The 27,986-nt window shown below is 40.4% G+C and overlaps 1 protein-coding gene across 1 annotated transcript in view; it reads right to left on the bottom strand.

The window, feature by feature from the left end:
• Window positions 1-6,067: 6,067 nt before the first annotated feature.
• MSRB3 (methionine sulfoxide reductase B3) overlaps window positions 6,068-27,986 on the bottom strand; it is a 61,446-nt gene continuing 39,527 nt past the window's right edge. Inside the window, exons 5-6 of the mRNA XM_027679639.1 lie at window positions 13,646-13,743; window positions 6,068-8,699 (exon numbers count right to left, since the gene is read on the bottom strand). Coding sequence (XP_027535440.1) covers window positions 8,535-8,699; window positions 13,646-13,743 — 263 coding nt within the window. The 3' untranslated portion in view covers window positions 6,068-8,534. The remainder of the gene's footprint in view (window positions 8,700-13,645; window positions 13,744-27,986) is intronic.

Raw genomic sequence — 27,986 nt, 5'->3', positions numbered from 1 at the left:
CTGGATGCCATAGGCTCTATACTCCTAACACCTAATAGAGATTCTTTAAAAGGATGTTTTGAAGACATTTGAAATAGGAAGCTCTGTGCCCTATTCTCACTGCTGTTGTGAAACTCTAGATGAGTCCACACAGATGTGGATTTTTATTGCAGTTTAACATTTCTAAACACCACGCTGCTTAAGAATTGGCTGAATCATCCAAAATTGACTTTTCTTTTTGCCCTCTAACTTGACCCACGGAATGTATCTACTAATTAAATGTCAACAGGAAACAAATGTCTTCATAGAGGTAAAGTAGTTATCTATAGCAGTTTTGGTTTGTGGTGTAAAAGCTGGGATGAAAAAAATAATCCACATACAGAAAGTCACATACATTTTTAAACAGTACATATAAACTCATGCATGGCCACCCAGAGAGGGACAGAAATGCCTGGAGACACATGGTTTCTCCAGAGAGGATTCAACAAGGTCTAGGAGACCATGCCTTTTCAGCCAAGTTGTCCACACACATGAGAAATCCTGTACTCTTAGGAAAAGTGGGCTTGGCCAGTTAGCAAGGAGAAGAAACTCTGTGCCTCAGCTGATCGAGTAATTCAGAAGGGAATGCACTGCAATTCAGAAGGAAAGCAAAACTGTGTCTAAAGATGTCTCTATTTGTACTAATAGTAGGAACCTATCACACTGGGGCTTTTTTTGCCACTCAAAATCAACTTCTCAAAGAATAATTTATTCTCTTTTTCCACTAAAGACCTAGAAGAAAATTTGATTTTTAGAAATCTACATCACCTGAATAGTTGACTCAACTGAAAGATGAAATGAAATATCCAAAGGGAAGAGGAAAACCTACCATCTCACTTGGCGTCTGGGTGTGGGAAAAGTGCTGCTCCACTATGACTAAAACGCTTTTAGATATAACCCACTATTGAGCACTGCCTCAGCCTTTCAAGAAATCACCTTCCACTGCAAACATCGACTGCAGTCAGTGCAAAATATTTATTCTTCTCATCTGAGGATCTCCTGCATGCTTCGAGGTATCTGAATTCATAAGTGAGAATACCAAATATTATTCCTGCTGCATGTACGTCAGTCAGCTCTTCGACGCTCTCCCCCTGTGTCATGGTGTCCATAAGGATGAGTGAAGCTGCCCTTTGGCCAGGCTGATGTTTGGTTTAAAACACCAGATTTGGGTGTTGCTAAAAGCACCTTCCACTACGGATGTCCTTGTTTTCCAAAGTAAACAGTCTCTGGCGTCTTGTGACCTGAACAGCTCACAGTGTCTGACCTTGAAAAAAATATTTTATTTGAAAAGAAAAATCTGCAGTCTAAATTATTTGAGGCACTGCTTTCATTCCTCAGCAGGATGCTGAAATGCCCAGGCTGTGGCAGGAGCTGCTTATACGCCACAGACACACATAGGAATGTATTTGCCCTCTAATGATATATTAGGCAATGGTTTTGAGTTGGCAGGCTACTAAAAGCCCTAGCCAAACAAAGATAAAATTGTAATTTATCAACACAGAATACTGAATTCATGGTCACTGGTGACTGCTGGGACTGGTGGTAGCCTACAAGGCTGAAGTTGATAATATAAAGGCAACAAATTCCAGATACTGTTTAGACTTTTCTCAGCTTCGGGGAAAAAAACAACAACCTGTTTAGATTTTTTTCCCTAGAAATTGTTCAAACCAGGAACAAGAAAAATTATCACCTTTCTCAAAATCCTGTACAACAGGGCTTATGCAGCAAAGGTGTATGAAAATACTGTGATTGCAACTACCTTCTGCAGCATGTAAAGGAAGGTATGAAAACAGAGCAGTAGAGATGCATGCAGAGAGGCAGCTGGGGTACTGGCTCACTGACGAGCCAGCAGTGCTGAGCTTTACCTGGTACAGACCTCTCTTTTGAGAATTTGGTCCATGGTCTTTAGGACTTACATTCTCTGTACTGGTTATTTGAAGGAGTAGGATTTTCCAAAAGCATCCTGTTCCTATCAAAGATTTTGAGGATTCTTGAAAATATTTTATCTCAAGTATGTTGAGGAATCTTTCTCCGTAGTCCTTTCCATCCCTTCAGATTTATAGGAGCTTTTTTCCCCAAAGTCAATGGCATTACACAAATATCAGAATGAGGCTAAGAATTAGGACCTATTTTTACAGGGTTTCACAAGACTCTGTTATTTTAATTGTCCTGACTTAAACGTGATCTTACAGTGCCATGATGAATATCCATGCAGTTTAAAGTGAACCAGAGGGGCAAACAGCATGGGGCAAAATGCAAATTCTTTTTTCCCCTTCCCCACCCTCCATCCACCCTTCCATCTCCTGACTATTTTCTAGGTGGAAACCAACTGTTCTTACAGCAAGGAATCCAATCTCCTCACCAGTTGCAGCATCACTGAGGGATACTGCCACAGTGATTTCTGTGAACTGGTACCAGCACAAACTAATTTCACGAAAAGCCAGTAAACAGCTAACAAATCACCAGGGATGCTGGCTGTTACAGACCCAGGGCAAATGTGAAGTGGTGCTCTGGAGGTGAAAGGATCTCTACACCATTACAGACCTTCGAAGTTTCCCAGTCCCAGGAGTGTACTTTCATGAGAAGAAAAAGGTGTTTCAGATCATGCCAGATATTTTCTGCACTACCCAGCAGTTACACCTGAGGATGTTCTCCAGATGTTCATGCTTGTATGAAACGTACAACAATGAAGTTGTAAACTAGAGGAGACAATAACCGAAATGCAAGAACAAGGGCTTTACGATGGCCTGGAAAAACATGAACATTAACTAGTCCACACACAAAATCAACTTGTTTACTTTAACAGGCCAACAAAGATGTATTTTTTTTGCTTTTTCAAATAACTGCTACTTTTCCCAGCAAGTGGGCACACACAACTTGTCATGGTTCTTATACTGCCAGGAGGTGATTGCTTGTATTTTGTGGAACATATATTCCTTCCACTTTGGCATACAAGAAGTGAGAAGTACAAGGTCTAAGGCAAGATGAAGCCACAGTTTAGACAGCTTTTATTCTACAGTGAAAAGAAAATAATAATATACCATTGTCTGGAATGCCATCTACTGAAAAACAAAACAGATGCAAATCCTTGCAACAACTGAAAATGGAGGGGATGGAAATGGATCTGTTGCAATAGGGCAGTAAAATTCCTGGCTAAAAGAAGTTAGAACACAGTCATCATCTACACTAAAACTACAAAGAGCAGCAACTGAGAATGCATTGGCTAAGACATCTGCAGAGTGAAATGTCTTCGGTGTTTGCATGCTGTCTAACAAGAGGTGAGTAAAACAGGAGTTTGAAACTGGAAGCCTCTTCTCTTTTCTTTTCTGGAACCATTTCTCTTTTCTGCTGGCCTATATTGGCTAAACTAAAGATCTAAGAAGACTGGCTACAAGTCCTAGAAGGTCCTGAGGAAAGCTTCTGAGTGCACTTTTCCTTCTTGATTTGGGCTGCTCAAGCGTATCCCCGTCGCAAAAACATGTGGACATAACCTTTTTGCTTAGTGCACTTACTACTACACTATAATGGCCAGTCTTCGCGAACGAAGATTTTGGGAAAGGTCTTTTACCTTTCCAGCCTGCGCAATGGATTTTTTAGGTGAGACACAGCCTGCGCTGAACTGAGCCCACCCTTTAATCCTAAGGTTCATCTGCCGGGGCCAAGCAAGCTTGGACAATGGCAGTGAGGTCCTCAGGACGTAGGTTTGTTTAGAGTGACCTTCTCATAGATGGATGGCCTCACAGGGCTAACGAGCTCCATCTGCCCGGGGGACTGGGATTCGAACCCGGGTTGCAGCAGTGAGAGTCCCACATGCTAACCACTAGGCCACCAGGGGTCCCACTACTACACTGGTAAGCTGTGTAAAAGGATTTCAGAGCATCATAGGCCTACACTGCTCAGAGTTTGGCTATTTCAGTGATTTCATTGGGGCACCCTTGGATGTATTATCTCACCTTTTTTTTTTTTTTTTTTGTAAGTGACTGTAAAAGCAATGCAGTTGTTGGCTGCTGTCATGGCTTTGATCTGAAAAGCCTAGTCAGGCCCTGTGATGTACAACTTCTCTTTATAACAAAGCAGGAGCAAGGCAGACTGGAATGCAGGTCTTCACATATGGAGGATTAAACATTTTTTGCAGGTTTATTGTGGGACCCGTAGGTGGCCTCATTTTAATAGTCAATAAAACAAGAACTATTAGTTCAGTTTGCCAATCAGCTAAGCAATATTTTTTTTTTTCTTACTCTACTGAACTTGGAAGCTGACAAATTTGCTTCTGGTGCCACTGAATACTCTGCCATTTGTTCTGTAAACAAGTGGATATAGAGCACACTGATTGTAATGGAGAAAATGCTGACATCTGTTTTGTTATCCTCCTCAAATTCCTTTAAGGATAGGAAGAGAGGGGGAATGATTTTGAAACCTAAGCTAGGACAAGAAAAGTAGTCCGTATCATGTATTTCACATCCCCTCCCAGACCATGGGTGAAGTATAAGAGGATTGCTGGCCATACAGTGACATTTAACTGCAGACATTTTGTAACATACTGAACAATAAGAAAAAATGAATATAAACCAAAAATTCTGTTAAAGAAGGTCTAGCCTCATAGCTTAAAAAATTCAGTTAGGTAAATGGACTGGAAAACAAAACTAAGTTAATAAAGACTGAGACCATTCAGTACAATTGAGTACCGACATCCACATCCATACTTGGATGTTTGTGACAATGCATTCTTTGCAGTCACCCAAACAGAAACGTTGACTAATGATTCGGTCTTATTCATATGCTGTAGTCACTGCAGTAAGGCCTCAGTTTTAACCACTTCATATACACACACTGAGGTTTTTTCAGTGTATGAGACCTAATAGAACTTGTGAAGAAGGCTTACAATTAAGGTGCCTTTAATATATGGAAACCATAAAGCTACAACAATAAGAGAATCTCAAAGCAGTTGGTTAATTGGCCTCATATTGCTGATCCTGCCACCACTGCTTCTCCCATCCTGTGGCTGGGGCACCCTGAGGAACAGAGGAGCAGAGAGTGTCTCTTAATAGAAATTGCCCTGGTTTTGAAGCGGTGGGGTGTACATATGTGTTAAGAATAACTGCATGCCATGCCCTGAAAAACACAGCCTGTCTTGAGCTGGACTGGAGCACACAGCCATCCCCCATGTCTACTGCCAGGCCAGCACCAGGAACAGGACTGCATGCCTCTGAAGATCTGCCTCAGCACAGCACCTCTGGGTGCTGATGGACTGTCCAGGTTTTGCTGGGAGCACAGGGCAAAGCCGCCATGGAGCATCCAGCCCTGCATCTCTTTTTATTGGGTGCAAGTTAGTACCTCATTTCAGAAATATCAAACTATTACAGTTCTGAGAGGGAACTACAGTGGAAAGGTGGGACACAGAAGACCACAAGGGATTAATTTTTGGACTAAGATGGCTCATACTAAACTTGTAAAAAAAGTCTGTAGTGTGTCATCTGGACACTCAGCAATGTTTGAGAACAATCAGCAAGGGAATTAAGTTTAGTGTAACTCTCTGGTTCCCACAAACACAAACATGGAAGCTGGTTTAAAAACAGACTGCAACCTCTGCCCCTCCCCTTTTAAAATTCACTGCAGGGCTGATTTCCTGAATAGCCTTAACCTTTTGCCTGTGCAGTATTCCAAACCTGCATCCTTGGAGATGAAACTTCAGCAGAAACCAACTTTCCAGCTAAATTTCTCCACTTCAGACTGAACCTGAGCACTGTAGGGCTTCTACAACATGCCTGCCTGCAACTCACCACATCCCACACTGCATCTCTCAGAAGTGGCTAAAACTGCTGCTAAGTTAAAGTTGAGCAAAGTAAAAGCAGTTCCCTAAGACACGCTGCAGCTAGGGGTGCAAAAATCTGACAGAAAACCAGAAAAATAAGGAAGCAGAACAGAATTATTTATAAAGAAATTTATTTTATATTTGTGTACAACAAACATATGAAAACAAATTTAATTTGAAAAATGTATATTTGATTTTTTAAAAGTATTGAACCCTCTTAAGAAAAGGTTTTAATTATTAAAAAGGTACAGAAGGCTAAAATTATACTTGAATAATATATGTGTGTGTACATATATATATATAAACATGTGCAATTTTATATATATATAGTGTATATAAATAACGTGTGACTTACATGATTTTTAAGGTATGTTATTTAAACATCTGAGTAAAATAGAGATATCAGAAAATATAGTTTGCTATTTCTACACAGTTTGCATTCAGTTTTTATAAGCATCTAGACAGTGCAAAATTTAAACATACAGAAATATTCTCTTATTCTATACATGATGCTCAGCTCCCAAGTTTCCTCTGTCACAATCATCACCAGACTGAACCAAATTTGGACAGTTCGATACTAGCTCTTACTAGCACCTTCTAAGAGCAATAAAAGGAAATCTGTCTTACCTTGCACTGTGCTGTGGTATAGTTTGTGCATAAGAACAATGCATTTCCTATACTAAATGATCTAACTCCCAGAGATCACATACACCTCACCATATTGACTCATTTCATTGCATTCCATATCCTGCAAAAATAAATCTCCTGTAGGACAGCATACATTACTGTGTTCTGAAGCTTAAGTAATATATTTCTTTAACATAAGGCAGGAATATACTGAAATTTGATAACACTTAAATCGAACAGCAATCCGGAATTAAACTACATTTATGTACCACATTTTTATAGATGTTGTCTTTTTTATGTTTAGGTCAGAATATGTGGTAGAGAAAAACTGCTTTTCTTTAAATAACAGCAAGGAATAAAAGCAGTCCTCATAGAAGAAATTGCTAGAAAACAAGGAGACTAAGGAGAAACTCGACCGCCTTGAAACACCAAAGGTCAAACTGCACAACCTTTCCTGCAGACGATGAGCAATTCCTTGCATGACATCTGGGGAAATACTCATTTGAGTAGGTGCTCGCCACCACAAAGCCAAGTGTTTCTGCTGTAAATATTTATCATCCTTATTTGCATCTATTTAATGTTAAGGTACTGTATGGTTTTTTCATGTCTTTCCTATGTTGCTTAAAAAAAAGGCAGCTCTGACCATTCCATATGCTTTCACAGTAGCTATATTTTAACTGAAGGATGTTTGCACTTTAGATAATATGTTTATTATCCCTGACATAGAAACCTCAATCCCGCTTCCATAAAAATCAGTGGTTGCTTTGTTCCTTCTGGTAATAAAATTGGATCTAAACATGTTAGTCACAAAGTTTGCTAATAAAAGTAAATACTATATTAAGTCTCTCAATGTTTAAAGGCAAAGTGGTGTTAGCAAATATTGTATAATATAGCTTAAAGAACAGTGTTATGCACAATTTTAGACAAACTATTATTGACCAAAATCTAAAAGCAGATGAGAAAAATAAGTTATGGGACACCAAATTTTTCTACGTGAAAATTTCTGGAGCTCTTACAGGCTTTTTTCAAATTCATTTTTACACCAACCCTGTCACTCATGTCCTACGCCACAATTGCACAAATTAAAGGCTGGGGTCTTATAGACAGTATGCATCCAGACCAGATAATCTTAAAACTGAATACTTCAGGAGGGTCTCCCTCTTTCTACTGCATTCATTTCGAAACTCCCTTCTAGCACTCAGTCATGTTTCTGAATCCTTGAAGAAATGGACACAATAAAGAGCCTACTGTCGTCCTTCATCTACTTCACTTTGCAAGTTTATCTCTGCACTTGTCCATATAATTACCCCCTGCATCTTTCAGCTTTAATTCAGATTCGCTTTACACTTGTTGAACAGGCCTCACAAACAGACAAAGCCTCATTAGTAGCCTGCAAAAGTGAGCCTTACTAGTTAAAACCTTGATTTAAGTACCAAACAAAGGGGAAACAGATGGTGAGATAACGTTTACATCCTTTCAACCACACCCTTGAAATTTTGGCAGTAAATTAGCCAAAGGATGGTCTTAACATCTCATTCACCCCTCTCAGTTGGGAAGGAACAGTCATAACTACAAGTTTTTGCAGGGTGTGGCTGATGCTGGGAGATGGCTGAATACATATGACCGAAGGCTGCATGCCTCACAAGTCAGAACAAAGCAGAGATGCACTAGGAATTCAGGATTTTCTTATACCCAGAAGTTTCATATAGACTGGAGATAAACATAAGTCCCATCTCCCACACAAAAAGGAATAGTGCTCAAACCTAGAGTAACATAGCATTAAGAAAAAACTAATTAACTAATGATGTCAAAGCCTCTCAATTTAAAGATTCCCCAAAGAAATCTCAAAGAAAATAAAGGAAAAGAAAGCCTGTGGACTCAGCAAACACATTTTTCAATCCAATTATATAGTAAATGCACTGGCAGGCAAGGCCTCAGTTCTGAGAAAAGTGAGGAAGAAGAAGGATGGTGCAAAATGGTTTCATATATCTGAACATTCTTAGGATATAAGAGAGCAGGCAACTTAAAAAACATTCCTTGTGGGATCAGCGCAGTTTTCTGCAGGCTTTGCTTCTTCCTACAGCTCAGCTTTGCCTGTTTGGGCAGGACTGGCATTACCGCTGCCTTCTCCAGCGTTGCTCTTGTCTGCTGGCTTGAAAGATAATGAAGCAGAGTTTGTGCAGTACCGTTTGCCAGTTGGGCGAGGTCCATCATCAAAAATATGCCCCAGGTGAGCACCACACTGAAACAAAATACAATAGAGTATCACTGTGTTTCTGTGCAGCTCGACGGCATCACTGTGGTATTAAGCAATGACTAACAGTCCCTTCCAAGGAAGCACATTGGTGCCTACATCACCCTTTCAGGTGGGATTTACAACCTACATTTATTTGTAAGAGTGATCCAGGAAGATGATCTTCTGAGATACCACAGGCACCTAAGACCCCGAGCCCAAATATCCTGGGTGTTTCCTGTCATGCTGCTGAGTATGCTTGGTTGGACCACTATCCCAGAGGAGCCGCCTGTCCCTGGAATGATCTCATGGCAGGAGCTCAGTTAAAAAAAAGGGTGGTGAGGGCAGCACTGCCCATGTTTCACTTACTGCTGTTAAGGATATCTGTGGAAGAAAGGGACAACCTGAGCTCTGGGCTCTCCTCAGCCTGCAGCCATCTGCTACACCCCTTGGTGAAAAAAAACATTAAAACATTGGTGATCCTTGCAAGGCTCTAAACCAGCGAAGATATTCTTCGGAGTGTACCCTCATAGTTTTTTTTTTATTTTCCTTTCTACAGCCTGCCACTCTTCTGAGCATCAGGGTTCTTCTTGGGGCTCCACTGCTCCTTGCCCCTGGAGGGGATGGAGCTCATCCTATTCATCTCTAATAATTTCTGTAGTATATAGGAGATAGGGACAGGTGACCAAAAAAGACCTGTAGTAAAAATATGTACAATATTTCTAAATGAATAATCTTTAGTTGGGAGTAATTATAAATTACGCTGAACTTAGCTTTTTGTAAGAAATATGAACTACCTTTGGTCTGTATGAGTAAGACCCAGACACTTGCAGAGGTACCCAGGGTGAACTCTACTGCTCCTGTCTGTAAGAAAGGTAACAGTCCTTTACAGAAGAGTACAATATTTTGAAGAAGCTAATCCCATTGAACTTTACTCAAAAATTAAGATTACTATCACTGCACATTATGGCTGACAACTTAAATGGGTAATTAGAACTTCTTGTAATTAGTCATTTAAATTCCACAAGTTCATTTTCACAGCCTGCCACAAGAAATAAAAAAATAAAACCTTGCACTGGAGAAATATTTATCTTGAACAGGAAAGTCATGCTGTTTTACCAAAGAGTCTCGGCCTTGCAAGTCAATAGCTGATCTCAGTGAGAGCTGGAATGATGTAATTGAGATCACAGAGCTGCTCGTGGGCTCGCAGTCAGACTGCAAAAATTAAAGACTGCAAATTATTCTAAACATTTAATTAATTCATAGTACTCCAAATACATAGAGGCAATAGTGATTATTCCAAACTGTGAATGAATTAGCGACAGCAAATCTCTACCCTGCAGTTAATGTGTTGCTAATGTTCTCCTGCTGTTACGGCCTTTAATTTACCAAAGCAGCAGGAAGGGTGTCTGTAGAAGCAGGTAAAGTCTTGCCTTCAGGTTAAACTGTCTCAACAGACTGAAAGGCTGGGGAAGGCTCTCACACCAGCTAGGCAGGACAGAAACTCTTCTTGTTTAATGACAGCTGAAACAATAATCTTCACTGCCTCCAGCTTCAGTTCTCCCACCTGTTGGTCCCACTCTTACAGACACATTCCAGGGCAGGCTCCCTGCTCCTGGAAGTCACTAAGACAGCCATGGCAGTCCTGCAAGGACCCCAATAACAACTGAGGGCTTCTAGCCCACGGTATCAGCAGGATGTGTTCCCGGAGGCAATGGAAAATGGCATGGATGACTGGGTTAAGCAGCAGCTGCTTTGTAAGGAAGGAAGATAAAACATGGCAAATAAGGCAAAGGCAAAGGAAAGTTGAATGGGACCTAGAGAAACAAAGCTTCAAGTCTTGTTCCTGAAAGACTGCTGTCTTGCTACCATTTCCTCCATTCTTCACTTCTTTTTTTTTTTCATTTTCCTTTATATTGAAGGCCTTTTCTAGGCTGTTTGGGATGAAAATTTGAGCTTTTTCTCAGAGTGGGGTATCTAACAATGAGGCATTTCACCTGACTATAAAGCTTTTCCATACCTTGGGAAAAAAATAAAAAAAATTAAGTGTCCCAGAGAGAGTACTTTTCTAAATGCTCAGCATCCTAATTAAATCATCTCATTTCAACTAAGAATGCTTCTAAACCTCCTGGCTGGAAGTGTTAAACAGATCTTTTCCAGACTAACATTTAACAAAAGATAAATCATTCCCTCTCTACTGAACAGAAACAGAACAAGAGAAACCGTAGAGAGAAATGGTCTGTAGGAGTAATACACTCACATACAGACTATAAAGACAATCTGTCAAAAACGTTTTCCTCACAAAACCTGAGAAGTTGTGTGAGAGTCCAAGGTAGTCTCATTACACCTTCTTGTGATGGTAGAATCACACCAGGATTGGATTACTGCAAAATTTGTAACCTTTTGAGATTACTCCTAACCAAGAATTTATGCGGCAATTCTCTGTGTAGAGGATTCTATAATTCACCTGCCCTAAACAGAAATGTAATTTAATCCTTTGTATCACAGTATAAGAAACCTGGCCGTCAGCTGAGAGTATAAAGGATGAATTGACTTTACTGTCCTCCTCACACATAATAGGTGCTGACCATTTTTCTAGGACATATATACATGCCTGGAAAGCCTCTGAAAAAGAAACAATAATCTGTTGCAGCCTTGCACATAAATACATTGGCCAGAATGCATTTGGACAGGGAAATAAGTTAAAGCATTCAAAATATGTGCTTGGGAGCAGAAAAGGGGAGTCACTGCTAACTGTCAGTATGCTTGGATGTCCCAAGCCTCCTGGTTCTAATACACTGCTGGGAGGCATGGAAAGCAGCCTGCAGTCAGCTGCCGTAGCAAAGTCAAAGCTACTGGTGTGCAAACAGTACCTCTGTGACTATGGAATTTTACTGATTTGTACAGGCAGAAATCGTAGCTAGGGAGACCACAGGGGAAGGGACTCTTGAACAGGAAGGAGGAAAAAACAAGCGACGCAACCAGTTTTACAGTATTCCTCAAATGCCTTTGTATTAACTTCTATCTGTCACTGCTCATTGACTTTTAAAATACATTCAGGGTGACGTGTTTCCAAAAAACTGTGGAAGTTATTTCTAGGATAATCCCATGGATGTATTTGATTAATATTACAGTGATTTTTCACCCAGTGTTTGCTTTCTATAATGGAGAACATTAAAAGGGATTTTTTTTATTCTCTCAGACAAGTAGAAGGACTTTTAAAGAAAAACCAACTACTTTTTCATCGTTAATATCATTTGCAGTATGGGAGAAGGTATTTCCCTTCACTTCTACCAAGGCCTGCCATATCAATCCCCCTGCTTTTCAGGTTGCAGTAAAACTGCAATTTTTTTTGCAGCTGCATGTGTGACTCACACTCCTGGTGCTCCAAGGAGGGGAGAAATGGTTTTGCTATAGATACACAGTGTGGCAGATTTAACTGTGCTGAGCTCTGGCTGCAAAGATGCTCACCACTCCCCAAGCTATTTTTCTGTGTGACTTGATCATCTGTGGGGTTACTGCCCTGGGAAGTTGGAATAGCTGGTAGGAAGTTGCTATTGGATTATATAGCAACCTTGGTCGTATTTTTTCCTTCAAATTCAGGTTTTGGTTTTGGTTTTGCTTTGATTTTATGGTGTCTGCATGTGACTGCTGCTAATACTGCTGGTCTCAGGTTCTGCTAACACTATTTTGTTTGGCAACAGGTAAATGACATTCCCAGATTCCTTGGCCTGACCACAGGCTGCCTTGGGCTTCTCCAGGAGCTCTGGCCATCTCTTGAAGTGTGTCAACAGATACAGGCTCAGAAGTTGGCAGTAAGCTGATTTTAGCACTATTCAGGCCTACTAAGCAGAGTTAAAGAGACTGGATTGCATTTTTGGTTATGCCAGTAACCACTGGTGAAGCATGAGCTTCCCAATCTGCCGTCCCATTGCTACCTTGCTAGGGAATTTAGGGAAATGGATGTTCCCATAAAGTGTTGAATGGATCTTCTAAAGCATATAATGAATGTAGAAATTACAGAATTATGTAGTACACATGACACAGTAGCAGACACACTAATTTGACTAACATATTGGGCCAAATGCTCTAGGCAGACTGAAGGTAATGGATACTCTTGAGAAGTTTCTTAACTCACTCTGAGTGTTATACATGAGGACTGACTGACTAGTAAGGATGCATATTGTCAGGCATGAAATCAGTAACCCGTTCAACAATACTGTCTAGAAGAAGAACAGCAAATTATTACTGTCCAAATGAAGCTGCTGCTTCTCTCAGGAGGAGTTTGAGCATGTGGAGCTAGAGGACTGTAAGTTGCTGGGTACATCTGCTGGACACCAATGCAGCAGCTTCTCCCTTTGCTACGTAATGATTATGCCATTCCCTTCATAGAAAGGAGGGCACTACAAAGCATGAGAGAATGTAGAACGAGACAGATAACGGAAAATTTGGGCATCTTTTGAAGGACTACTGACTTCATTATTCTGGCAGATGGGATTGTTTGAAGCAGCCATTAGGACTGTGCTGGGAATGAGTGTTGGAAATGAGTTAGCACGGCTGCACAGTAATGCAGAGTGATGGAATCAGCACACAGACAGTCGCTCCATTGCTTTCAACTTCTCTTGACTACTCATGTGTGGAGTCAGGCTCAGGCTCAGAAGCTCCTTTGAAGGAACCCTCTTCAGGAAGACTATTTTTGTAAACTCAGCACTGAGTCCAACCATTTACATCTGCTCTGTTAAATCTCACATGAGACAACAATGTGCATTCCAATGAGCCCTTTGTGCCTTCAGCTTGCTCCACTCAGCTGTTATACCTACAACCCATTGTGCCCTCTCACAATGGTTACTATTTATAGCACTGAAAGGTTTGCAAATCTCAAGGAAACTACAGCACGCTGTAATGGTTTTTGCAGCTTTTGCCATCAGAATGGTCTGTGTGTGCTATAAACTAACCTGACTGCAGGATATTTCAATTCGATGCATCCCATAGGAGAAATCATCGTTGAAAGTAATTGCATCGGGACTGATCACATCATAAAAGGAAGGCCAACCTGGAAAAGAGGAACAAGATAGGTAGGAAAAGAGGGTGTCTTTGTGGCAGATAGCATTGTAAAAAGCAGGATAGAATCGCATTTTGAAAAACGTTTATCTCACTCCAGAGCCTGGAAATAAATGAAATGGAGATTTTTTTATCCTAAATCACTTAGGTACTTTGGAAAAACACCTTACCCCCTAAATACAAAGTCGTTTACAGGAAAGGACTAAGCTGCCACTAGCTGCCCATCTTCCATCTCCACAGGGATTCCTGCACTCCACCAAAAGCAGTGTTAGCAGTTTAGCTCGGGAACAAAGGTGATTGCTCAGGTAAGCCAGATTCAGCCTCAACATCAGTTTAAAAAAAGCACAAATTCCACCCTGAAGATAAACAGCAAGATCTTACAAAACACAAGTGCTTTTGCTTTTGCAGTCTAAAGGTACTTTTTTAAAATATTTGGGGAATTGCAATTTAGAGCCCCAAAACCTGCCTTAACCTTTGCCTTCACCAAGGCAAACCCAGAAAGATGTGCTCAAACACTGACACATCACACATTAGAGGCAGTGAGATGACTACTATTGTGTCTCATTTCAAAACAGTAATGAGTGCTTCAGATCAGACATGGACAAGTGGAATCATAACTATGCCTATATTAAACACTAGTGGGTGATCTGCATGTGGTCTACATCCAGGATAAAACAACTGCACTCACTAATGCGCATGATGATGAGGTATATACCTGACCTACCAGTAATGGCCACTTACCTAAATAATGACCTTCTACTGTTCCATGTAAAGTCTCCCCCTCTCCACAACACAGGTAAAAAACAACCCATTACACAGCTGTAACTTTTCAGCCACCCCTCAAAAACCATCATAATGCTCCGTTTCCTGAAGCAGGATTCTCATATAAGAACCTGACAGGCTTTAAGATGTCGACATCTACCAGTGCCCATCTGAAATCTCACCAGCTACCTGTTCTTCTCATTCAGTCTCTTATCAAATATAATATGCACAGGCAGCTCTTGCTCTCTCTACATGTTACACATATGCCTAAGAATACAGAACTTGTTTTTTCTTCTAATATCTGTTAAGCATTTGCTACTAGTGATTTCATAAAATGATTTGCAATAAGCTATTAAGAAAGATAGCAGAAGTTGCAAATCACTGCATGCAGATGAATACAGGATATATACAGCTTCCCATAGGAAAAGTGAGTAAAATTTCCTATACAGTAAAAAGGAAATGTGGAAGCTATCAAGTTTTCTGAATGTGTGCAAAGAAAACGTGTAAACTGGAAAAAAATCTATATGTCTTCAGTTGTATCTTAAATTATTAAATATGGAAGAACATTTACTAGGATATAAGCATAACAAATGTAATTTTTTAAATAAATAAATGCTCAGAAATGTATTTCTTTTCCTCTTGGGAACACACACACAGTGGCATTCCTAAGCTACCTGAAGACATTACAATCCCCAAGTCTTGTGCTCCCAAGGTGCCTACTACCATCACAAGTGTTTCCACTCCAGAACTCATTGGAGAAATAAGTAGTCATCCCCCCTCCAAGTATTAAAAATAGAAGGGTTACAGACAGCACACAGACTGAGGAGCAAGAACCCTGAACAAGGAAAATACCCTACAAGACAGGAACTCAAAACAATACAGCAATGACAACCACAAAAACCCCCAATTTATAAATTCTTCCCCTCATGCAAAATATTGCTGCCAAACAACTACCTTCACAAACAGAAAAAAAGTAAACATATGACAAGTTTTGTAAAAGGGGTTATCCAGTTGACAGAAAAATTGATGTCTCCTAATTGGTGGCTCCTTTCCAATGCCATTTATCGTCTCCTTAGCTGAGTCACTGTCTAACAAAAATTGAGGCCTTACATAGAGCCGGTCAGAATATTTTTAATGAAGCCTTTTTAGTTTTCTTAATTTAATAATTTTGCAAAACAGACATACCAGTTTACCCTTGTGTGATGGCAGAGAAGTTCCAAAGAGGGAGCTGTTTGGAGCAACCAGCTATCTGATCATGTGAAAGCCTTTGGAAGAGGCACATTTCAGGGCTGCGGGAATTCTCAAAGACAACCCTGCCTCCTCCATAACAGCAATAAGGGGGAAGCTTCAAAGACTGCTACAAAGAGATTGAAGCAATCTGTGTCTTGCTGAGAGTCATCTTGTGAGAGGGGTTTGGAGGAGATGTGTTTACGTCAACTTTGACATTAAGAAAGACCATCCATTCTTCTTTCTCCAGATTTCTCCTTTTGCTCTTCTCATTCACCACAGAAAAATTATTTACTTTAGATGCACTCCATGCACTTTTAAAAACTGAAGTTATCTGAAACCTATATAAACAGGCAAGCTTCTCCTAAAGGAGTCTTTGTACCCAATTGGAGTGACTTCAGATTAGGCTGTCAGTTCATGCTACATGTGACACATGCTCCACAGGCTCCACCACTGCAACATATGGTCCCTGAGAGAGGGAATAGGAAACAGACTGTGCCTCCACAGTCTGGAATTTTAACTCTCCATCAAGTCATCTCTTCTTGAGCAACATGGCGATCCAGGCAGGAGCATTCCTGGGACAAACTCCATCAGGGTTGACAGAAAACTGAGCAAACCTTGGAACAGAAAAGGTCCTGAAAGGCGCAGTGAGACACACACTCAGTCTGTTGACCTTGAAAGGAAGACAAGTGAATTGCCCATTGAGTTGATGAGCCAAACTGACCAGGAAAATCAATCTCTCTTTGCTGTCTCATTTCCTCTCCTGTGCTAGAGTGGAAAACCCACCTGATAGTTTGCTAAGCCTTCTCTTGCCATTTTGTCTACTTCAAAAGCTGCCAGGAACAAGCTGAAGCAGTAGCAATCTTCTTGCCTGCATATTAACCAACTCCTAGTGACATAGAAATCCAACCAGAACCTTGTGGACCCTTCATATGATCTCTCTGTCTTTATAAGTGGTAAATGACACAGCAGTGGTCTCCCTTTTTGCAAGCGCCAGGCCACTTCTCCTGCCACCCTGGCTCCAGTCCCCCACTCCTGTCCTCTTGCGCCCCTACCTCCTCCCAGCTGTAGGGTTGCAAAATGGTTGGCTTCCTCTACATTTTAGACTGCCCTTAGCTGTGCATTAAAGCTTCAGCCCATTTTGAAAGCTATCTGGCTACTTGTAAAGCACATCCTCCTGTAGGGAATGGAGTGGGAGAGGGAGGGAAAGATGACCATTTTGGATCTCCTCTGCTTCTGCTAAGCAGAGAGAAACAGTAGCCCCTAGCACTGCAGAGGCTGGGTGCTGGAGGAGACCCGTTGCAAACTGTGATTCTGAGAATCAACCCTCCCTAGGTGATGGCTTTCTGTCAGGTCTAGCTCACTACATCTGATGGGGAGCAGGAACAGGGCTGCTGTCTTTTGAAGGATGGTAAAACATACCAGCTAGGAAGAAACAGTCTCTGGAGGAAAGGGGCAAAGGGTAATTGCAAGAGACAAGATGAGGGTGGGGGGAGCTTCCCAGCTGAGTGAACAACTTCAAATGACATTTGCACTTTTGTGTGTGTGAACAGCACTTAAGATTTGTGAATACATTTCTCCCTGAAAGTAAAGTTTACTTTGAGGGACAGTATGACACAGTAATGGCCAGCAATTTTTAATGCATTCTAGACATCTAAAATAGGCTCATTCTTAGATTCACAACCACTTCGCATCACACTGGCAACATAAACAGGCTTTAAAATAAGAGTCTCTTATGTTTGTGCTCACTCTGACAACCCTTTGCGTGGGAGTCAGGCTGGTATGTCCTAAGGGCCAGTTTCTACTAAGTTAATAAGCAAGCCACAGAGATGAATAATTTTTCAGATATATAGCAATTATCCTTTCTTGGATCTAAAATACACTAAATAAAGCAATGAAACTTTCTTCTGTCAAGTACTTAAGTGAAAAACATGTGTAAACTGACAGATCTTTTCCGCTCCATCCTGCATGACTAACAGAAAGGATCTTACACTGCTGGGTGTCACACATACTGAGTCATGTCCCATTCTTCCTCATTCTAGGACAAATATATTTAGAAAACATTAGGACAAATATTAGAATATTTTTTAAAAGCTGCACAACATTTCTAAAATTCACCCCACACACCCTCACCAAAAACAAATCTTTTGTTTTTCATAATGGTCCCTATTCTGGCAAAGAGGGGACAGTGGTTTATTCCTCTCCATCAAAGAATGCTTTCTTGCCTGGTACTGCCCTGGGCAGCAACACAGAAGAACAGGTAGAACGAGAAATGTTGGGTTTGGTAACCAGTGCTGGATGCTCCTTTTGCCACTATGGGCAGAGGCTTTCAAACCATTCAAAAGAGGCATCTTCTTTCCCACTTTCAGACCTCCTATTCTAGGTACTTGATTGAATCAATATTACTAATGAGCTATCTATGGCGGGCACTTATACAAGCAGCTGGCACAAGGTGGGTATAAGGACAACACAGGCAGCTGGCACACAGCAGTCCCAGACAGCTGACAAACCAAAGAGTTTGTCTCCTTCTCAAACTGAGATGCCAAAGTATCTGTAATGTCAAAGGAAGGCAGTGACAGCAAATGGTGTGCCCATAGTCCAGCCCATTTTGCGCATTCCTGGTAGAGATATGAAACTCTACGGGAGTAGACTGTTTCTTTCACATTAACCCACGAAGCTCTAAAGCACCTTATCTCATGGGCTATTCCAGGACTCTTTCTTGGGCCAATATTGACCTCACAGAAAAAAAGAAAGACATTTTGTTCCCATAAGCTTTTGGAAAGCAGTCCAGCAGCTGATTGATTAATCAATTTTAGAAGCATCTCAAACCTCCTTCCAGTTTTGCGAGTTTGCATATACTTTGTTCTAGTTAGGTCTCCAACTTCCTAATAGATGGATGCAAGCATTTAGACATCTAATTGTTAAAATATGAGTCTCTAATTATTTGCAGAAGTGAAACGGCAGGCTACTTTTGAAAATCAACCCTGCTAGGCTATTTTTTCCCCTCTCCTGATCTAATATGCCTTTTGACATTTTTTTGAACAGCACAATTGCAATCCCAAAACACGTAATGCTCTGACATTATTCCCATTTCATACACCTGCCGATTAGAGATCGCACAGTTTTTCAATAACTGTGATGTCTGTAGTTATGTTTTTCATTGTAGATCCCAAAGAGATTAAGTCCAATCTGCATTTTATCATTCTTTGCTGTAATTATTCCAAGCATTTACTTCAGTGAGTTATTTACAGATGGAGAAGTAGGGGAAGATGGAAGATGTTAGAACTACCAAATGGCACCAGATGGAAAAGAGGACCTTGACCTGAAAAATACCTAGTTGCTCTGATGTGCCCTATTTTTAGAATTCTGATTCCCTTTTAACCTAATGCGGATTAAAGAAAACCCAAAGGCTTTTTAAGGTAGAGTCTCATCATTTATCTTCACTGAGAAGCTATGTCTGTTTAAAAACATAAAGCGTATTAGGATTTAAAAAAAAAGGTAATAAAGCTTCTGCTTTGAAACTGCTGTAAAGCTGAAGGGCCTTCACTTTTTTCTCTCTCAAAGGTTTATTGAAACAGAATCTGAAAGACACAGGCATCCACAGCTGTAACTTCTCACATAAAAGTTTAATGTAGAACTACAAAGTGACATGTTGCTATTATGTAGCATGCCTGTGCAGATATAGGTGTTTTTTTTTGGCTAACACAGAACACCTTGGGTTATTTTTCATAATATCTCCATGATGATGAATGAATAATGAATATTCTTACTTAGAATTATTTTACCATCAGGTAACACTACTATCTGTGGAGGTTCATCTAATTTACCCAAATGTAGCTAGAAACAGAATTGGGCACTGAAACATTCTTGTTCATCAGTGAACAGCTTTACATTAGATATGTATTCCACACGAATAAAAAGGCTGTTCCTTTCCAGCACCATCCAGATATAAGAAGGACAACGTCATACTGTTTTTCAACAGAACATGCCAAAAGAGCATCAGAGCGGTAGCCAGGCTGCGGTTGCGGGGGGAGGCAGACAACATAAAGGCAAAATGAAGCTTAATTTTGAAGAAAAAGTAAAAAGAGGGCTTCTTTCTAACAGCAAAGTTGGGCTGCTGCAGCAGGCAAATACCACTCTGGCAGAACAGTGTGGGAAGGGAATGTTTCAAAACAACTGAACTTCTAACAGCAGCTTTTATGAGACAATCGTCATCTGTTTTTTCCTTTATGTTTCTCACTAGGGAAATAAAAAAGTGAAAGTCATGAATAAAGGTGGTATTTGTTTTCTTCCACTACAGCACTCTGAGCATCAAAACAACTTACCATGAAACAGCATATGCAATCCAGATTTATTTCTTTGTAAGTGGGATGAGGTTATATTTGTTTAAAATGATTGTTAAGGGAGATCTGAAACTTTGCGTCTATGATTTCATTTGACATCTGAATTTTTCAGAACAAGAGTGCCCCTGATGTCTCTTGAGCAATAAAAGCAGGGGGCCTACTCTCTTTAGCAATTAATAACTCTATCACAATATTGCTCTTGCCCTAGCTGCTTCCTTAGTGCTTTCACTGTGTTCTAAAACACTGACAAATATAAACCCACTCTTTCAGAGCCTTCCTCTGTAATATTCCTGACATCTTGAATGTACAGGCTGCTGCTAAAATCTACACGTAGGCAGAAGCTGGGATCTTCCTCAAGTCTTCCTAAAAAGATTGAGTTACTACTGGTTTCTTTCTTGGTTCAGGTTCAACAAAACTACTGAACCTAACTCACTTCCTCCCAAAGGATGGATTTCTCCCCTCATCTGAACAGTGTCTCTTGTTACTTTAAATCATAGCTAATGTTTTAAAAAATATACCTTACACATAAGTCGGCTGTAGATCTTCAGCATCAAAGGAGCCAAACAGAACTGTGTGAAGCAGTGTAACCTTAAGCTATAATTTTAAAATGCCATCAAGAAATGTCTCAAATAGTTTTTAAAATTTACTGTTGACCTAATAACCTCAGTCCAAAGCATTTAACTTCGAATAGATGTGTTTGTTTTCCTTCCAAAAGCAGTATCGGTAAAACAAATGTATATATTACAAAATATCTTGCAATTCGTATACGTATGAGTTATCTGCGCAACTCACTAAAATAGCAAAAGATTTCATAGAGGATGAGTAAATCAGGATAGCAGTAGAGCTGGCAGGCCTTATGATGGAAGTGATTTGACAAAACTGAAATCCTAATGCAGTATGTTTACAGAGAAAGTTAAAAAAAACAGCAAATGCAACCTTGTAATAATCAGCATCTGGCACTGAAATGAACAGCAGTCACTGATGAAGTACATATTTGAAAAATTTGTCATGGGGTGTTTCAAGTAATGAACATCCACAAGTTGTTTGTTGAAAGAGTTTCCTTTTAGTATTGTTATGCATGTTTGGGAAATAAAGTTTGTAAAGAACAGCCAGAACTCAGTTGCAACTTAAAACTGAAACTGCAGAGGTGGAATTCTGACTGAATTAATTTTAACTACATTAAAAAAAAAAAAGAAGTCTGTACTGTCTTCTTTTTTTGCAGTTATATTCCTTCTACCGAACCTCCTTCTACAGTGCCTCCAGCACTGAGCTGGAGCATACAAGCACCCTCTTCATTTCTGCTGGACAAATAGGTTCTCATTACTGCTGTAAAGTTTTGAAAAAAGAGAAAGAGTTATTACACTGATTAAAAAAACCAACCAACCAAACACACAAGCAAAAAGAAAAGAAATACAAAGACCCCCTTTCTTCTGTTTACTTTAGATATTGCATAAGCTGTCTTGGTAAGGAAACTTGGTCACAAATAACTAAGAATGGACATAATTTTGTGGCCATCAAGGAAAGCTTTTGTCAGGATTTGGGAAAAAACTGAGGCAGTTAGCTGATGGCAATGTCTGCCAAAGGTTGACAGAATAGAGCACTGAAAGCGGGGTGAAGACAGAGCCTCAAATCACCAGGTCTGCTGTAAGGGCCATTTGGCCACAGGACAAGACACTGTAGGAAGACAGTATGGAGAGGTGCAGTATGGCTCCTTTTCATGCTACCATGAAGGGGTGGAGAGCAAAACTATCCTTTTTGCTTAATATTACATCTTATCCACTAAGCTAGTCCTTAAAATAGATACATTTCTAGAGCAGGATTTTTATCCCAGGGCAGGAACATCTCATCATGAACTACAGGCTTATCAAGCCCTGCAAGGAACCTAGTCCTGAAGGCCTCTTTCACATGGGAAGTGCAAGATCTACTCCCTGCAGCTTCATGCAAAGACTTCTGAGGTACTTCTGCCACCCTGGACTTGGTACCCAGGGTAACTTTACCTTATCCTCTGCCTAAGAATTTGTCTCTACAATGCACAGTTGAACACTATGCTGTCATGCATAAAAGGATGCAAAAGGTACAGCACAGCACAAAATCCTAAAAGAAGAAAAAAAAAAAAAGGAATGATTTGCAGTGTTAGATTCTTTGGAGTTAGTGTTGGTTTGGGAGGAGTTTTAAATATTCTTAACAAGCTCTTATGCAAACAAAAGGAGGTGGGTAATAATGCTGACTAGAAAATAAAGACCCTTCTTCACAGAAAATTCTGACAAATATCATATTCATGTGCACACGCACTAACATACACTCCTTTAAGTTTTCTGTGGAAAACTTTGTACTTTGAAAACTTCTGAAAATTGTTACTATTGAAATGGAAAAGTTTGTATTTCTGATTGTAATGTTCACCTTCTGTTTTGTAAAGCAAAGCATGCCCTTTGTCCTAAAACCTACATTTTTTTTCAAGAAAGTTTTCAAAGTAAACCTTTTCACAGCCATACTATGTAATCAGTGACACAGTTCATGGAAATAAACAGCAAACTTCTTAAAACTAATCTCATGAGAAGCTGTTCTCCTTTAATGCTCTCCTGGGGGAAGCTCAGCTTGCCTCTGAAATCTCCCAAAGACTGAGCAAGTGCTAACATGAACATGGCTGCTGCAAACATCAGCTCAGCACTGGTCTATTATTTGCTTCTGTGCCTGTGCTATTTCTTCCATGACCGTGCCTTTGATGTCTTCTTTTTCTTCTGGATCATTCTTCCATTATATTTTTTACTCAAATATATAAACAAAACAAATGTACCATACACAAAGTGTTCAAGACATGGAAGTCATTTTTAAAGTAATCTATGATCATTTGTAATGAGGCACAGTATGAGCAGTCACGGTGAAAGTCAATTACACTCCCTTCATGTTTTTGCAGACAAATAATATTGGTTTGTAAACATCCAACTCACTTCAGGATCTTGTTTTGTTTTACGCTACTGTAGGTAAAGACATATGTAAGGAGTAATTTGCTTGGAAAAGAAACCTGATGCAATAAGTGAGAGGAGCAATAAGAGAAGATTTAGAGAGAATCAGACAAAGGAAATGGGCCAATATGCAGGAGAAAACCGGAGACAGGCAAGATGTTTTGTATTCGTATTCCCCTGGGCTTCCTCCTCTGGACCTTGGTGATGTCCCAGGGCCCCGGTGGTGCTGGCGCCCTAGCTCCACTGCTGGGCACGGACCATCACCCAGGACATGTACCCGTCCCTACCGTTCTCCCTTTCCCCCTGCCGCCGGAAGGGCGGCGGGGTGCGGGGAGAAGCTCCTGTCTCGGGCAGCCCCCGGCCCGCCCGGCCGCCCCTCAGCGCCGCCGCCACGCCGGGCGGGGGGGAGCGCGGGACACGCGGCGCAGCGCATGGCCTTGTTCTTGTCTCCACCTGCCGATTCCATAAGCAAATGTACTCGAGGGAAGCAACCTCCAGGATGAACAGACAGACACACGTGCGAGAGGACGTACAGCCGTGTTTCGGAGCACCCATCCGGGAGCTCCTGCGCAGTCAAACACCGTGACCCGGGAGAAGAGACAAGACACCGACACCGCAAGAGGTGACCAGGGTCTTTTCCACATTTTCCCCCCCAGACTTTTGGAAGACAGGCAGGGTGTCATTCCGCCATCTGCAGGGAAGGGAAGGGCCGTCGTTCCGCACCGAGAGGGCGGCGAAGGCAGGCGAAGTCCCTGTGCAAGCAGGCGAGTTGGCACTACAATCACTCGGTACATTTCTGGAGCTCACATGTCAAAAAGCATCACCTTCAATTCACTAAACCCTTCAAAGAAGCACACACCAGGGCTCCAGCCTAACCTGGCTCTCACCCTCCTCAGAAAGGACTAAAAAAAGACAGGTAAGGGATCTACAGAGGCACTTCTCATCAACTGCTAAATGGTCCAATAAACCCATAACCTCAGCTTCTCTGCTTTTAAAGCAGAGAAGTGATTAAAACCTGATGGGATGGCATGCAGGCTGCACTTTGAGCCACTGGGGTGCATTTTTGGAATTGGAGAGAAATATTCTGAAGTGGACACCTGCAAAAGGCATGGGCAGCAAGGGGAAATACTGTCAGGAAAGGATGAGTTTAAAAATATATATTAAAAAAAATTGATTAAAATTTTAAGAGGTGAAGTGCTAGCATGGATCAGTTTTCCTGAAAAGCAGGAGTCACACTCTAGCTGGCTCCTCAGATGCTAAAAACAGCAATTTAGAGAGCAACTTCTTCTAGGAGTCCAGCTAAAACTACAAAGACATAAAATTCCAGACATAGGAAATTCTTAGGGGAATTCAAGAATTTTATGAGTCAGAAGATAAAAATCCCTCTGAATACCTGACTAAACTAATCTAATGAAGTAGTCACCAGGAAAAGGAGTGTGATGAATCTGCATGTCAGGATGGACAAATTTAAACAAACAGGAAATTGAACAACCTGAAGCTGTTTTCATTTTTACTCCCTGTGCCCTGCTCCTTTTTTTTTCTTTTAAGGTATAAACCAAGTTGACAGCTGCAGAAGCTGCCTTGTCTGAGGGCTCTGAGGGGACTGTTTCACTTTAGAGGAAGTCTCAATTTAAAAGAAATTAATTGCCTGGCTTCCTTTTGCGAAGTTGATAAGTTGTTTATTTATGATTCAGTATTTGCACTATTGCACTTCAGGACCCAGTGCAATCAGCCACTGAGCATTGCAGAGGAATAAAGGGAAAGTCATTGATGTAAAGTTTATAACCTAAAATTTAGCTTCCTCCCCAGCAAGCAGAAGTGAGGCTAAATGCTTCCTATCAGATATTTTACCCATGCTAGTAACTAGAGGGTTCAGTCCTAACTGATAGCTACTCCTGGTCCAGCTTCCGATTGAGATGTATGCTTAGCTTTTGACATGGAAAAGTTGACAGGTTTCCAAAGAGATCCTCATGCCCACATAGGCCTTGACTTTAGGTACACAGAATTTCAAGACCATCTGTGTGAAGCAATATTATACAGAATGTTACCTACTCTGTGTTATGGAACTATACATTGTCTAGACTCAAAAAAGAAGGTGTTTACAACTGAATAATATTACATCCCAAATGCCTTCTGTCAGGTTTGAAAAGCTTTTTCAGTTTATAATATTTTTATTAAAAATTCTCTCATTTAGAAAATAAATTAGCACTTTGCAAAGATCATGTTAGAATCCCTAAAACTACAAAGAATGATACTATGCTCCCTATGTTGCTTCTATACTAAAATTGAGTTTGCATTAAAGCCCTTCTGTTATTTCAAGTTTGCTTCAACTTCAAGGAAGTAAACCTACAGAGAAGTCAGATTTTTTTGTTTGTTTCAATGAGGTCTGTAATTTGAAATGTCTTCATTCCAGGAAAGACAAAAAGAAAAAGGAAAATTCTCTTTAAACAAGCTTTCCTCCAGCAAATATCTTGGGTCAACTAAAATTTTTCATTAGACAAAGAATTCATTATATGAAAACAAAAATACTATATTCTAATTTTGATTTTTCTCCTTCATTTTACATTTCATACTAAAAAATTCAGATAAAAAGTTGTGCTGAAATAATTTTGAGATGAAAAATGAAACCTTCTTCCCCAAAAGACAAGGCACTGGTCTCCCACCTTCCACAGTCTGATGCGCTGCAGTAGACAGTGCGTTAGGCCTAGGTTGAACTGACTGCAAACGACTTTTATATAAATTTAGAACACTGCTTAGTTTCCTATCTGAACTGCCTGTCTGGATCTTCCTATTTGGGGTTGATTCTGGACTCCACTTAAAATACTAATTGTTTATATTAAACGGACAAGAGAATGTGTGATGTATTTTAACTGTCAAATGTGTTGTGAACAGCAGCAGCTGGAAGAGGAATGTTTAATTCACTCTGTTACCCTCAAGCCTTTTAAAATCCTGTATCAGCAGCTATATCTAGGTCTCGCAGGCAAGAAAAACAGGGTATGAAAGGGTGGTAGCACTGCAAAGCTTATTCTACAGGAAAAAAAGAAGAAAACAAGGGGTATTCAAAAGCCGTAACACTGTCATTCTTACATCAAAAGAGAGCATCACTAAATCTACAACAGTATTGATGTGTCCATGAAAGTGGTGCATGTTTTTGTGTGTAGCAGTTTGTATTTTGTGGCTCATTTCTTGTGCTGGTTTACTCATGCTTAGCTGATGTCAGAGACATGATGGGAGATATCATTTGAACCATTCACTATGTGATATTCCTAAAGAAATAATCTTGATATTATCAGTTATTGTAATACTCTTAAATCTTATGGACAAGGGGTCAGCGGCTTGTGTGAAGCTGTGAGTAAGAATAAGTTTCTGTCCCTGCGCAATTTATTCTCACGGGGCATCTCAGATACATGCTCAGGACAGTTCCCTTGTCATAACTGCTGCAATATAAGCTTGTGCTGCGACCAGTGGAGCCCAAAACAAACGTAAGAGTTGTTACTTAAGAGAGATTAATAAAGGCCTTGCTAAGTATCAGGCTACAGATGTTTTCAGCATTTATAAAAACTTCAAATTTTCAAAAGCAGAAAAACATTCAGCCAAAATTATACTATTTTGTTTATTTCCTTGAGGAAACTTTCTAAGTAAAACAGCAAATTAGCTGCACACAGAAAAATCATCCTTCTAATGTCAGAAACATTAAGTAAAGAGATGCAGGAGTTTGTGCAAACTGCTGTAGTGCAGGTTTTCCTTGGGAGGCCTGACTTCTGCCATGTGGTTTAGGGGCTTTTTTTTTTTTATGTCACATTTACAGAACGGATTTGGCATGCTCAGGAAAGGAACATTGCTTTTGTTCATCCTATCAGTTTTTTACTTGTCCAATTGCCATTGCTGTATTAGTAGAAAAAATAGACCTAACAGGGTGCAAAATAATGTTCTGCATTCAAAAACAGCGCTGTACCTCATTTTGCTTTAATATTTACTTCAAAAGTAAATTCTGCTGAAACCTTGCATAAATAGCACCAAATGAGTTTGCAAGGTGTTCTAAACTTACTGAAGCAAAGTTGATTCACACCTCATATACACAATTGTTAATTTGGTTCCTTACTACCAAAACTTCTGCCAAGAGAGCCCTGAGATAAAATAAGTGGGCAGATACATGTAGGGAAGGCTTAACTGGAAGAAGAATTGTTAACAAGACAGAAGTTAGGCAGCAGAAACATCATGCACACCAACAGACAGTAAGAGAGAACAGCTAAGCTGGAAAGTAGCTGCAAGTAGAGAGTTTAATGAGATTTTAATTTGATTTAATGCTTTTTACACCCTATGTATGCAGCTTCTCATTGCCAGCCCTCCCACTTTCTTTCTTCCTTTCATTATCTTTTTTTTTATGCTACAGGAAATATTTTTTTTTCACTCAAAAAGGCAACAAACTGGATGTTTGCACTTCCTCTCAGGCAGTGTGTCCTTGGAAGTGTGAAGTCAAGGAACTGTAGCCTTGATTTGCCTTTGGAAGGAGATGTACAGAGACTTTGAGAGATGAGTTTGTGGTTCATTCTTAAAGGAAGGTAGTACAGACACTTTCACCAGAGAAGGCAAAATACAAATCTTGACAAGGGATCAGTAGGATATCTTCCATTAAAAAACCCAGGATTTTAAACAAAAGGAACATGACACACTTACTTGCTGGAAGCAAACTTTTTCATAGGATTGTCTTTCACCAAAGACTTATTCAATGCACAACAGCCAGTAACCTTCTGGTTAGGAGGTACCAGGGGAGATGCATGGGAGGCTTCTGTTTTAAACAGCTTCTAATATTTTGTATGCAAAGTGGAGAAGCTTTAGCAAGGCAGACTTAAGGGAAGGTGTCGTGAGATGGCTGAAGCACTCCATCAGCTTCTTGCCCTTCTCTTGCCCCTGCTCTCAGTTGTCTTAGGTCTGCTGCT

Source organism: Neopelma chrysocephalum, unplaced genomic scaffold (genome assembly GCF_003984885.1).
Source record: "Neopelma chrysocephalum unplaced genomic scaffold, ASM398488v2 Primary Assembly neopelma1_59, whole genome shotgun sequence".
In the NCBI taxonomy this organism is placed as follows: domain Eukaryota; kingdom Metazoa; phylum Chordata; class Aves; order Passeriformes; family Pipridae; genus Neopelma; species Neopelma chrysocephalum.
This window is presented reverse-complemented; position numbering and strand designations above follow the sequence as displayed.